We start from the raw sequence: 14,315 nt of genomic DNA on the forward strand, positions 1-14,315 counted from the left end.
TAACAATTACCAAATAAATATTGAGTAGTAATAAATAATTGATTATATTTATATTAAATAGTAAAAGTAAATAGAAGCAATATTTAATCTGTTAATTATATGATCTAATGACAATTGACAATTCATATACTTAATATCTCAATCATATTATTCATACAATATAATGAATATATAATCATATAATAATATAATATTGTGCCATATGATATACACTTATTATATAGATGGATAAGATTTTTTTTATTTTTATTTTATTTTTATTATTATTCTTTTTTTTGGACTTGGCCACACAAGAGGGGGGAGGGGGATTTGAACTAGTGATCTTTGCTTCATGAATCGTGGTCCCGAGCCAATTGAATTATCCTTTGGGAACGATGGATATGACTATGAGATATGATACATTTGTTAAAATATATTATTATCTTTCCTAATATGATTTATTTCCTACCTTAAATATTTTAGGGTTTCTTGGTCATTACTCATAGTCTTTCTATATATAAAGGTCTCTTGTAATATGTTATACGAATAACAAGATTCAACACAATGTAGTCTTTAATATATTTTCGCTATTTCTCTTCCGTTCTCTTCTCTTTCACATATATTCTCTATTTCATATATTTATTTTAACGGGATATCAGAGCCACTTTCTTGAGGCCTTCAATAAATGACATTGATGTTTCCAGGCGTCCTTCATGTGTTCTGCGATTGTCTCATAATTCTAGTCATCCGCACGACGCTTCACATCTTTAAAATTGATGTCAGTCCCTTCTATGCCTTCATCGCAGGAATCAGGTCTGCAAGGTCTAGATCTCATGATTTGGGGAAGATCTGTCGTCAAGGACAGCCACACGCGCCTCCATGCACCACGCCAACTTTCTGCTCCTGGTGCCATGCGCCTCCAACAAGGCTAATTCCCTCCGTGATAGCACCAACCCGTAGATCAGACGCAGAGCTGTCTAGGACCGTCCCAACGTCTCCATCGGACCCCTCATGCACTACCACGCGCTGTTCAAAGTTTTGGACCTCAAGTTCACGACTCCAAGCGCAACCAGTTCTGCCACGCAACCTGCTGCCGCTTCAGTCCACCAATCATCCCGGTTGCAGTACCACTGTGTAGATCCGCCGCCGAGAATTCTAGCGATATCCATAATGTCTCTATCAGAGCATCCACACGCCATCACGCGCTGCTTGAAGTCTCTGGATCTTTGCTCCATGCTCCCCCTCGTGATTTGTTTGCCTCGCTCAAGCCGCCGTACTGTGGATCTTCCGCCATCGATTTGAATTCTGAAAAGATCTCCCTAGGACAAGATTCAACGCTCTACCACTCGCCTCCTAAGTCCTCTACACATTGGATTCCGCCGGTGAGGCACGTGTATAACACACGCCAGATCTACTCTCCCTTCTAGTTGACAAATGTCAATCTCTCAGGGGTGCACGTCAGCCCTAGCAGTCCTGCAGCACCACCGCCACGTCAGCACTTCCGACCCAGTCCAAATTCGTCAGCCCGTTGAACCAGGTTAGACACAGGTCTTTTCATTCCATATCACCAAACCAACCGGCCCACACTTGTCAACCCGAACTCACGGGTTAGACCCGGTTCCTCCAGACATTTCTAACCGATCCACATTTGTCAACCCGGCCCAGCGGGTTAGACTTGGTTCACTTAATTTTGGTTCAGACCATATTCAATGGTCCATGGGTTTTGGTCTATTTGTGGCCCAATTGCGTATTAGGCTCCATTCTCAGCCCAATTCAAGGACCAAGCATTCACTGCCACCAGCAACTACCACCATCTGCTGTCGGCCGCCAGCAGCCGCCGTCCTCCGCTGCCTGCCACCACTCTCCAACCTCTTTTGGTTTTTTGTTTGCCTATTTTGTTGTGATCTGTGGCTCAATTCATTGGTGAAACTTGGCATAATATGGTTAGGCCCTTCACAGGATTAACGGCTAATTTCTGTTTCTGACTATCATTGTAAGTTGCGGTTTGACCTCTCATTGGATTAACAGATATTCTCCGTTCTCTGACCGTCTCCTTTAGTCTTTTGGCACAATGTGGTTTGACCATTCACAAGATTAATAGTTAGTTTCTGTTCTCTGACCATCATTGTCAGTTGCGGCTTGGCCCCTCATGGGATTAATGGCTAGTCTCTATTCTCCAGCCATCACTTTTAGCTTTTCTCGCCAGCATCATTTTGATCCAACCATAGAATACTTCGGCTGCATTTAAATCCGGTTTCTAATTTCAAACTTAATATTTCAGAATTTTTCACCTTGAGTTTGAGGAGGGATGTTAAAATATATTATTGTCTTTTCTATTATGATTTGTTTCCTACCTTAATTAGTCTTCTTTCCTACCTTAAATACTTTGAGGTTTATTGGTCACTACTTATAGTCTCTCTATATATAAAGGTCTCTTGTAATATGTTATACGAATAACAAGACTCAATACAATGTAGTCTTTAATATATTTCCGCTCTTTCTCTTATGTTCTCTCTCTCTTTCACCTATATTCTCTATTTCATATATTTATTTAACAACATTGACATCCTAAGAAAAACCTTTGCACACATGATAACTTTTACTTTTATTTATTTTTATTTAAAAAAAAAAAAAAAAAAACTAAAGCTAGCTAGGGGTTGACCACCACATGGGCAAGGTGGTCAGAAGTTGTGTCTTAGGTTGGCAAAAAATCATATTTTTCAAAAATAATGTTATAAGTCAGATGATATTATATGATTCATAATTCATAAAACATTTTATATATGAGATCCCATTGAATGTGTTGTAAAATTCAAATTTTGTAGCCTCCAATAAAATTCTGACACATCATTTAAACAAATATTAAATATTAAACATGAAAACACCAGATTTTATATATATATATATATAAAAAAAAAAAAAAAAAAAAAACAAAACCAATAAACAAGAGAATACTTTTTGAGTTTTCTTCCTTCCAAAGGACACCCCCCCTCCCCCTCCCCAAACTCGGATCTGCCCAAGAATGCTGAGGAAAGATAAAATCAAGGGGAAAAGACAACTATCCAGTCGTTGGAATCTGCCAAAAGCCACCTTACCTAAGAATTAGTTCATATTTTAAGATACAATATTAAATAAACCTTACTTAAGATTCTATTTTATTTTTTTTGAAAAAAAAGAAAAAAAGAAAAAGAAGAAGAAGAAGAGAAAATACAGTTTAACCCCTCCAAATTACTAGACATTCTATGGATAGCCTCCTAAACTATCAACGCTTGGATTCTGACCCTAAACTACAAAAACTTTTGAAAAATGCTCAATTTGACGAAATATCCCCATATTACCCTTGCCACCTATCATTTTTCAATTAAAAAAAAGTACAAATTAAATTTAAAATTAAAAAAAATTAAAAAAAAAAACTAAAAACAAAAATTAAAAAATTAAAAAACAAAAAAAATCAATAAATAAATTGAGAATAATCTCAGTTGATTAAAATTTTATTTTAATTTTTAATTTTTTAATTTTTATCTTTTCTCAAAATAAAATATGAACTCATTTTTTTTATAAAAAAAAAAAAAAAGATTTAATCATTTTAGAAAATCATTCTTTTTATATTTTTTTTTAAAAAAAAATTAATAACACAATTTTTGTCATATAGCAAAAAAATTGGTTTTAAATTTTTAGTTTTTTAGTTTTTTTTTTTTTAAAAAATTAATTTAATTTCTATTAGTTTTAATTCAAAAATGACACATCGCAGGGATAATATGAGAATATTTTGCCAAAATAGGTATTTTTCAAAGGTTTTGATAATTTGAGAAGCCAGAGTCCAAGCATTGATAGTTCAGGGAACTATCCGTAGAATGACTAGTAGTTTAGGAGGTTAAATTGTATTTTTCTAAAAAATTAAAAAAAAAAAAAAAAGAAAAAAAAAAAAGAAAAGAAAAGTTATATCACATTTTAAGATTCAAAATCACATGATACTTATTAGTTAAGAATTGTTATAAAAAAAAAAGTAAAAAAACATTATCATTTGATACATAGGACCGTATGATTATCAATAATTATCATTGTTAGTGTTTTCAGTAGGATTTAACCCTAGCCGCCAGGGTTTGAGAGAGCGTAGAGAGAGAGCGAGGAAAATGAGATTTGTGTTCGGGGAGGATGGAGGCGCCATGCTTCCCTCCTTCCATGGTGATTTAAGTTTCTTGTTTTGGTTTTCTTCTAGTCCTTTTAGGGCTATGGTGTTTTGTTTTGTTTTTATTTATTTGGCTTTTCAGCCAGGAAGGCATCGGAAAGCGGCACCGGCGATAACTGGCGGGGTTTTCTTCTTTCTTCATCTACTTTTGAAGCATGATCTGTGTCTATTCGCCGGATCCTGCACGACACGCGCCCTCTATGGTGTTTGTCGACATCCTCTGGTTCTGCCTCCTCAAGCCACGACCTTGTCGGACTTTAGTGCTCGACGCGTGGCCAGCACGCGCCAGGGATCTTCTCTTTGGGCAGCAGCGCGTGAGGGTCACACTCCATCTTCGAGATCGTGACCGGTGGTTTCTAGCGGCCATATGCTGCTGTAGGGTTCTTGGGGATGACACGCGCCGTCTTCGACGATGACAATTGTTCTCTAACGTCAAATTTATGTTTTCTGTTTTGTTGTATGTTAGTTTGGTTTTTGCAAGTCTGTCTGTTAGATTTTCAGATATTATTGAACTTTTTATGGCTTGTTAGCTAGATCAGCCATCTTTTATTTATTGTAGAGCTTTATTGTTAAAGAGTGGCTCATATGTCTATTAATAATATTTGGTATTTGTAGCTAGCACCCAAGTTAGAATTTTTTTTGGCTTAGTGTGTAGAGAGTTTGTACCTTTTTTCACTGTATTTACCTTCAGGCGTCTAATATATCAATGCAAGGTAGCTCGGTTTTTCTGTTTAAAAAAAAAAAAAAAAAACTTAATCTATGTTAGTTAATATTTATATTGAGTATTGCTATAATTTTCTTTCATTAGATACATGAGAATCATTAGATCACAATTTAAAATTTTAAAGTATTACAGTATGTGTTTACATAATTACAAATTAAGCAATGATTAGTAAACAATTAAGGATGTGTTTTGGCTTCAAACCAACATAACCAAATACAAATTATAAAGAGAAAAAGTACCATTTGATCTCAAGCTTATTTGCTTATAGAAAGATAAATATAAAATTCGAAAAGACACATTTAATCAATTTGTTAGCATTTTCTCCTGGTGTATGTAAAGTTGTAAACGTTAAAGAACGGTTCTGGCGAGCCTGGTGGATTTTATCTGTCCAACTTGTGAAGGGGCTAAGCTATCAAGCTAAAGCCCATATTATGTTTGATGCGAAATTGGGCTGGGCTTCACTACAAAAAAAATTGTTTTTCGCCACTTGCAGTTCGCCACGTGTATGGTCACTGTACACGTGGCGAACTGTTGGCCGCGTGCAAGTGGCCACGTAAATACACGCGGTGGGTCCGGTTGACACTAACTGCACAATTGGCCGCGCGTATTTTAATACACGCGGCCAACGGTTGGCCGCGTGTATTATTATACACGTGGCAATATGTTTTTTTTTTTAAAAAAAATAATAATAATAATTTTTTATTTAATTTAAATCTGTATTTAATTATTTTTTAAATAATTGATTGTATTTTTAATTTAATTCTTTACTTTTAGAGGAAAAAAATATAATAACTGAAAAAAAAAAAAAAAAAAAAAAAATTGAAGAGGAAAACACGTACGAGCAAGTTCAGTAGGGAGAGAGAGAGAGAGAGAGATATATATATAGAGAGAGAGCGAGAGAGAGAGATACAGAGAGAGAGAGACAGAGAGAGAGAGAGATACAGAGAGAGAGAACACACTGTGAGAGAGAGAGAGCGAGAGACAGAGAGAGACAGAGATACAGAGAGAGAGAGAGAGAGAGCGATACAGAGAGAGAGAGAGAGAACACACCGTGAGAGAGCGAGAGACAGAGAGAGAGAGAGAGAGCGATACAGAGGAGAGAGAGAGAGCGGTACAGAGAGAACACACCGTGAGAGAGAGAGAGAGAGAGAGAGCGATACGTATCAACCGGATACAGAGGAGAGAGAGAGAGAGAGAGAGAGAGAGAGAGAGAGCGAGAGCAAGAGACAGAGAGATACAGAGGAGAGAGAGAGAGAGAACATCAGAATATGCATGTATTTAACGATTTTTTTTTTTTTTTCATTTGAAACTACTGTGCAGTGGCGCGCGGGACAATTCCCGTGTGCCACTGCTATCTTCACAAATTCTGAAAGCCACGCGGCCAGTTATCTTATACGTATATATACATAATAAAATTTACTTTTATTAATATATATTTAATAAAAACAATTAGCCATGTGTATTTAATACACGTGGCCATATACAAAACTTAATAAAATTTGTTTTTATTAATATATATTTAATAAAAACAATTGGCCACGTGTATTAAATACATGAACATGGCAACGCTACATGTATGGTTGCATTGTTTACCGATTTAAGAAAAAATGTATTTTAACTTTTATTTACATAATTCAATGAATTGTGTTTTTAACTTTTTGTTTAGATACTTTGGCAAAGTTACAAAAAGCTAATTAATTGAGAATGATTGGCTCCTAAAAGTAAGGTTTAGGTAAATTTTAGTTAAAATTCACAAAAATCATCGTTTATCGAGCTCCCCTCTTACTCTCTATTATAATACTTAAAAGTCCGTGAAGCAACCCAATACTCGACTAGAGAAGAGCTATTGGAGCTAAGAAGGATTATACTCACCGGCCGGTCCATCCAGAAATCATTTAGCTTTTAAAGTAAATAAATGCAAGCTAACGGATTCGATTCAAAGGAGACGAAAACCGACGACGTCATTAATTTCCAGTTAATACATATATAAAAACAAAACCGAAGTCATAAATTTTAGCCCTTATCAGACACTAGCAGCTTCTACATAATAAAGAGAAATGCCAAACGTGAGCCTTTTGTCCGTCTTATATCCGTCTCTTTCCAGCGTGGCACTGACAATGAAGTTAAAAATTTTGAACTCAAATGGGAAAGACACAGGCCACTGAAATAATTTGCGCCATTAGCACATTTTCCCCCCAAATTTTCTCCCCTTTCTCTTTCCCTCAAAAATCTCCTTCCCCATTTTCCGGCCGATCTCCAGCTTTTCCGGCACTCCGATTTGCCTCCGTTTTCGGCGCCTTGCTCTGTCACAGAAGTTCACAAACCAGACCCGCGACATTTTCCCCCAACATTTTTCTCCCTTTCTCTTCCCTCAAAAATCTCCTTCCCCCATTAATCGGCCGATCTCCCCCTTTTCTGGCGCTCCGATTTGCCCCCGTTTCCGACACCCAGCTCTGTCACAGACTGGCACCAGATCTCCGACGCCGCCCAGATCGACCGGGTTTCTCGACGACCCACCCACCCAGCTCTCTCGATCTCTCGAACCCAGCATAGACCGGCCGTCCCGGCACAGACCGGACCGGATCTCCGACGCATTCCGTTTCCAGCTCTGATTTTCACCCATTTCCGGCCGATCTCCCCCATCTCTGGCAATCTCCACCGCCGACCGAGCTCCCCCCGTTTCCGGCTCCGATTTGCCCCCATTTCCGGCGGAACTCCCCCCTTTTCTGACGCCGGCCGCGGTAAGTTTGCATATTTCATAGCCTTGAAATTTGTAAGTTTATTGTAAATTTTCACCATGGTATGCTGTGCTTATTTGGTGGGCTGGTTTAGGCTTAAAATTATCCATCAATTGCTTAAGACACTATAAATGTCACGGCTTTATCCAGCTGCAATATTGATAATTTGGTGTTGTAATTACTAAATAGATGTAGATATATGACTGTATTGGTAGTTTGTGGGGGGCAGATTTTAGTTGTTGGTAAGGAACCAAAATATTTGTGAACACATTTACAGGTTCTAAATTCTGAAGTTAAAATCAGGTTTCTATCCATATGTTCCATTATAGGTTACCAATGTCATCTTAAATTTCCAACTTACTGTAAGAAGAAAGAAATAGGAAAAAAAAAAGCTGTTTGTTGTTGATTCCTTATAAATGTCAAAAGATTGTAAGATATACAACAAATTGGCATTTTATGTTTTATAAATGAACTCCATTGATTGTAGAAGGAATGCCTTTTAGCTAATTCTTGCACATGTATGCATGCACTGAATTTTGTTCTTTCGATAAAAACATTGTTATTTGAATGTGATCTTTCTAGACTGCAGTACGGGCATGTTTGTGATCAGTTTGATATCTGTTTTAACCAGATTGGATTTAGATCATTTGTACTGCACTGTCCCCTGCAATGGCAATCTGATTCATGTGTATATTCAGATGAAATAATGGAACATGTGGATAGAAACCTGATTTTACTCAGTAGATGTAGATATAAGAGTATTGTTTCAACTTTAATGTTGGATTTATTTGATATGTGCTTTGTTTTTCTTGGATGTTGTGGCCTTATTAATGAATCTATGGAAGTTTGAGCATGGTTAATTTTGGATGCTATGTTTGCTGGACAGTATTAACAATATACATATTAAATTGGACAGCTTACTACGTTTGGAAAAAGAAATTAAATTGTTTATAGATGTTTATAGAATTGTTTAAGAGTGTCAACAAATTGTGGTGGACTGCCTTAATTAATGACTGACTAGATGTGCGAGGTTCATTGCAATGAACTCTAAGAAGCAGTTATATATCCAACTCTCTTATCCATTTAAAGTGTTCATTTTTCATCTGTTGGTTGGGCTTTTGTGGCCTTCAAATATGTATATCATAGTCTATTTGGCTGAACTGCAGGTATATTTGGCTGGATGCATTGGAAGGCGGGAGAAGACACTCACGTAAAAGTTGAAATGTTGCCCAAATAATTGAAGCTCTTAAGTTGTCCTTGTCCCATTTACCGACATCATCGAAGCCATTATCAACTTCTTCTATTGTGAAGTTTATATCTCTATGTTGTAATGTTGGATTTTGGATAGGCACTACAAGTATTGTTGGACTTGCATGTTGTCATGTGGTGGCCGGACGGACGTGAACTTTTCTGTTTTGAAGATTTTTTTTGTACAGGATGTGATTATCTAAAATTGTCTAATGTTTAAAATGCTCAAACTTAAGTGTTAAATTGGTGTTGATGGATTTGAATGATGTTGGCTTGTAAGTACAAATTTTCAGTTGTATTATAGTATTACTGCCGACTGTAATCAATGATTATACACCTAATTCCTAAAGGCCGCAATTATAGGGTTGTTTTATAACAGGGCATAGGACATTTTATAAACCAAAACTTGTTAGGTATTAGAAAGCTTAAATTCAATAATATAATGCATGATATCATGACTCCTGTAGGGTCTTAAGAAACATTTTGGTTTTGTCATTGAATCTACTGCAAATTTGGTTTAGTATTGTACCTTAGAGTATTAGAGTGTATTTGGTTTAGTGCCTCAAGTTTATTCTATTGCAGCCTTTGGTAAGCAATTCCCATAAATACTCTGTTTTAGATCATTGCCAAATTAATAATATTCAAGATTCTCAAGCACTTTTGGCAGTAGATCCAAATCTGGAAAATGTGATGTTTTTGTTCAAGTTTGAGTCACTTGATTATAATTTCAAGTCTACATAAGGTTCAACAAGGATAACTTAAAGAAATATTTAATTTTCCCATTTCCAACCTCAAACCCTATAGAGCATCATGTTTTGCATGTTTAATACATTGGATCTTTTGCCAATCCAGAACTTGTAATTTTTTTTTTCAAAAAAAAAAAAAAAAAAAACTAGGATTAATTCCTAGACAAACATCACAAACATGGTCATGATCATTACCACAAATGAGGTATAAATCTACAAAGAAGAAATAATCCACTAGGAGATATTTCAATTCTCATATGCAAGCAGTTGCACAAAAGTTTTGATCTGAGGCCTTCCAGTTCAACTTGGCCAAACTGAATTTCTTTGAGTGGCTCTATTTTGACCCCAACACCTCTTCATGGAACATGAACCTGCCCTCCACACACCTCAAGCTGTCTTTGGTGTTACTCCTAATAATCATGAAAACTAAGTTAAATTTGGCTAACATATTATCCTGAAATCACAAAGATTAAGAGAAAGGGAAAGTCTTCAAAAAGAGCAGGCCTAACTTTATGCGAATCAGAAAACAAATTCCCAAAACATAAAGAGAAAGGGAAAGCAACATATGTGGTAACGTGACACTAGAAAGCAAAAAGTTGGGTACATCAACTTACTATGTCCTCCACAAATTATCATTTCTTTATTTCACTAAAAGACTAAAGAACACCACCACATACATGACCAAATTCACTTTGCAACACTCCTTATCACCTAACACCTAACAAAACCATGCACACAACATTACAATGGAATTTGCTAAACTAAGATTACTGCTTTAGATCAGCAAAGCCAGCCCTCACAAGTAGCAACAAGTGTAGATACAAAGTATACAAAATAACCTGCCAAAAGAGAAATCAAATTCCATGACTTAACTGCGTCAATTATTTTTGGCCAAAAAAACGTGTGCAGGGGTATATTCAGGCAATATTTTGTGGGCTCTAACATGAAAGTGCTCCAGCAGTATTACAAGTACAGCATTCAAACCATCCAATATAAATAATCACCCTTGCCAAATTTCTGCAGCCCAATCAGAAAACTAGAGAAACCCACGAAAATTTCTCTCCCTTCACCCATTTTTGCCGACCAGCTCTCGTAGAGAAAACTAAAACTTTCCCCTAAACACCTAGTCAAAATGCGAGCAACAACTTATGAAAGCATACAGCCCGGTCCTGATATAACCTTTTGTATTCAACACAACACGAGGTTCTGAAAACATATAGCCCAAAGCAAATCTCAAAAATAAAATCGAAAGAACTGGCCCATGTATAAAATCGTGGGGTAGGTCATGCATCTACGGAAATGGGTGACCAAAAAAATAAAATATGTGCAACCAAAAATCAGTATTCGTAAGCCAAAGTTGGGGGAGAGAAAGAGAGAGAGACCTGGTCGGAGAGCACCCGGTCTGCTGGGTCCAAGAGAGAGTCCGGAAATCAGTATTCATAAACCAAAGCGACGCTAGGAAGGTGGGAGAGGGGGACGGTGGTCAGTAGATCTCCGAGAGAAATGGGTCGCCGGTCCGAGGGAGAGTCTTGCCGGGAAGGTGTCGGTCGGAAGAGATGGAGATGGGTCGTGGGCGCCGTTCGTCTGGGATCGACGGTCTGCTGGTGGAGATCGGTGGCCTGCGGTGGTCTGAGAGGGCCGGACGGTGTCGGCCGTTGGGCGGCAGTCGATCGGTGCGGGAGGGGAGGATTGAGAGGGAGAGATTTGGGAAATGGGGAAAATTTTGAAAATGAACCATAAAGTCGACCCCTGCGTTTTCAACCCTTTTTTTGTTAAAAAAAAAACGAAAAAAAAAAGACATGTGGAAAAAAGACTGAAGAGAGACGGATGCGTTGCGCATGCGTAAAACCTCTCCATAATAAATACGGAATTACATTGCATTAATTATTGACTCCCTTAAACTCAGTTCTCTTTCCTTCTACGTTTTAGACAATAGGCCCGTTGCATTATTAACTGCACCAAAGAAAATCCTAGACAAATATCGGTAATGCATTGGTAAAGAAGAAAATCTTTTTATTTATATTTATAGATCAATTTCAATCAATCAATCAAAGATTACAAGTATCAATGAGAATCAAGTCAAATCAACTATAGCAGGATACTTACATCAATCGAGAGAATCACGCGGCGATTGCACTAATCATGGACGTACAGCTGAGATTGCCATAGATTCTTTGCAAGGATTCAACTGATTTGATTCTCGGCACTGATTATGGTTATTAATTACGTACTCTTAAAGATACTAAACATATATAACAACACCTTTTTGGATTTGGGGAACTTCTATCATATAGACTGAACACCACTACTATATATATATATACCACCTTAACCTCGGCAGCCGTCACCCATATTCCATAGCATGCAAAACCCATTGAAACACTTCACTTCAGAACTCACTCTACAAGGATGAAGGGTCATATATACCAAAAGAAGAACAAGGAATTCGCTCAACAAAAGAGGACGACTCTCCCGCTAGAGCTCATCATCGAGATACTTTCCCTACTACCCGTCAAGTCTCTGGTTCGTTTTTTGTACGTTTCGAAGTCATGGTTCGCCCTCATAATCAATGACTCATATTTCATCAAGTTGCATCTCAATCGCTCTAGAGAACGCACCCTCATTTTAGTGGCCGACAAGCCACGTTATTTTCACTTGGTCAACTTTTCCATCGATGATCGGTTCGGCGAGGCCATGAAGATCAAACAGCCACTGCACCACTTAAAATCCACGGAGATTGTAGACTCTTGCAATGGCCTGGTTTGCATCAGAAACTATGATGATGACGTCGATGAGTTTGTGATATGGAACCCATTAATCAGAAAATACAAGAAATTACCCTCTATGCCTAGAGAAAAGGCTGAAAAGCTTAGTTCTGATTACTTAGCATTTGGATACGACTGGGTCAACGACGACTACAAGGTTTTAAGGTTTGTGAACTTCCATCAACAGGCTAGGCTTGAGTGTGTAAGGGATGGAAGAAGAGTTTATTCTCTTGACGTATACAGTCTGAGAGAACACTCTTGGAGAATAGTGGAAGAAGAATGGCCTATTGAGGAACCGTATTCTTTATCGGGCCTGGCCATTTTCTCTAACGGTGCTTTCCATTGGGTGGCTACTCATCGGACAACGGACTTAAAAAAGGAGCATGTCGCATTTGATCTCAGCACTGAAAAATTTCGAGTGCATGCATTTCAAGTTAATTCTTTTATCAGAGGACGTGTCGATTTGGTGGACTTGGGAGGATGGCTCTGTGCAGTTTTTCTGGATATATGTGAAGTTTGGATGATGAAGGAGTACGGGGTAAGCAGTAGTTGGACACTGCTTTATTGGGTGCAACCAGCTTTTTCCAACTTGCCACCCTTAGTGTTCTCGCATGAAGGCAAAGAGGTTCTTACGGCAGAACTTGTAGATAATAAATGCGTGGAACTCTATTGGTATGACATAAAAAACAAGACACGCAGGATTGTTGAGATTCAGAATATGCCCAACGGTCTCTTTCTACCATACACTTGTGTGGGAAGCACAGTCCTTCTTCTCGATGCTAATAGCGACAATTATCTTCAATAAGGATGGCAAGGTAAAAAAAAAATGTGCCAAGGTTTTATTCTAGCTACCATGTTCAATAAGGAGGCGCACAAGTATATATATATATATATATTAATTGTGGCATGATGGCCTAGTCAGATGATCTTGGTGCGCATGTTATAAGAGGATGTGCTAGTCATGGGTTTCTTTTTCTTTTTCTTTTTTGAATTGAGTATTCAGTTGAATTAATTTTTTTGCCGGGGTCATGTATTACCAATTTCTATATCTATAATTTGGAGTTGTTTTGTCTTTCTTGGTATCATTTTTTTTTTTTGTAAGTCTTTCTTGGTATCATTTAATGGTCCGTTTGGGTGTTGAATACGAATACTATTCGAATATACTGTGCGAATTACGAGGTTTGACTTTGTGAGATAAAATTTGAAAAAATTTGAAAAAGTTAAATAAAATATGATTTATTTTTGAAAAAAGTTGAATATTATTCAACTTTATTCAACTTTTTATACGAAACAAACACACCTTAGTAATTAGTATTCATACACTCATTTTCTTGTCTCCGGAAGGAAAAGAGTTAATAGTATACATTTTCTTATTTTTATGAGTTTTATTTAATCTTCTCAACAAATATTATCATGACAGTTTTTGTGTATGTGATGTGAGACAAATTAAAACAACCAAAAAAATTAAAAAAAAAAAGAAAAAAATCTGTCGCAAGTTGCTTAGGCTAGAGACTAAGACAGATGATAACTTGGCTTGAATATTAAACAATATATACAAACTTGTATAAACTTGACCCGAATCAGTTAATGATTGTGAACTCGCTCGTATAAGGATCAACTTGTTTATTAAAGCTTGACTCGTGTGTACGTAACCTATAAGTAACAAATAACAATTACCAAATAAATATTGAGTAGTAATAAATAATTGATTATATTTATATTAAATAGTAAAAGTAAATAGAAGCAATATTTAATCTGTTAATTATATGATCTAATGACAATTGACAATTCATATACTTAATATCTCAATCATATTATTCATACAATATAATGAATATATAATCATATAATAATATAATATTGTGCCATATGATATACACTTATTATATAGATGGATAAGATTTTTTTATTTTTATTTTATTTTTA

The 14,315-nt window shown here is 36.6% G+C and overlaps 1 protein-coding gene and 1 long non-coding RNA gene across 2 annotated transcripts; one reads left to right on the forward strand and one right to left on the reverse strand.

Annotated features, from left to right (window-relative positions):
- Positions 1-9,794: 9,794 nt before the first annotated feature.
- On the reverse strand, positions 9,795-11,425 carry LOC133869369 (uncharacterized). Its single transcript, XR_009900425.1, has 2 exons — positions 11,007-11,425; positions 9,795-10,034 (listed from the first exon to the last, which is right to left on the reverse strand). It is a non-coding gene; the product is annotated as an uncharacterized LOC133869369 (long non-coding RNA).
- Positions 11,426-12,033: 608 nt separating this feature from the next.
- LOC133868162 (F-box protein CPR1-like) lies at positions 12,034-13,194 on the forward strand. The gene has a single exon (XM_062304985.1). The coding sequence runs from the start codon at positions 12,034-12,036 to the stop codon at positions 13,192-13,194; it is 1,161 nt and encodes a 386-aa protein (XP_062160969.1).
- The last annotated feature ends 1,121 nt before the right edge of the window (positions 13,195-14,315 follow it).

This window comes from Alnus glutinosa, chromosome 5 (assembly GCF_958979055.1).
Source record: "Alnus glutinosa chromosome 5, dhAlnGlut1.1, whole genome shotgun sequence".
NCBI classification, from domain to species: Eukaryota; Viridiplantae; Streptophyta; class Magnoliopsida; order Fagales; family Betulaceae; genus Alnus; species Alnus glutinosa.

Bases quoted from the DNA above. Each gene is read 5' to 3' on its own strand.
- LOC133868162 (XM_062304985.1), top strand. From the start codon at position 12,034: ATGAAGGGTCATATATACCAAAAGAAGAACAAGGAATTCGCTCAACAA.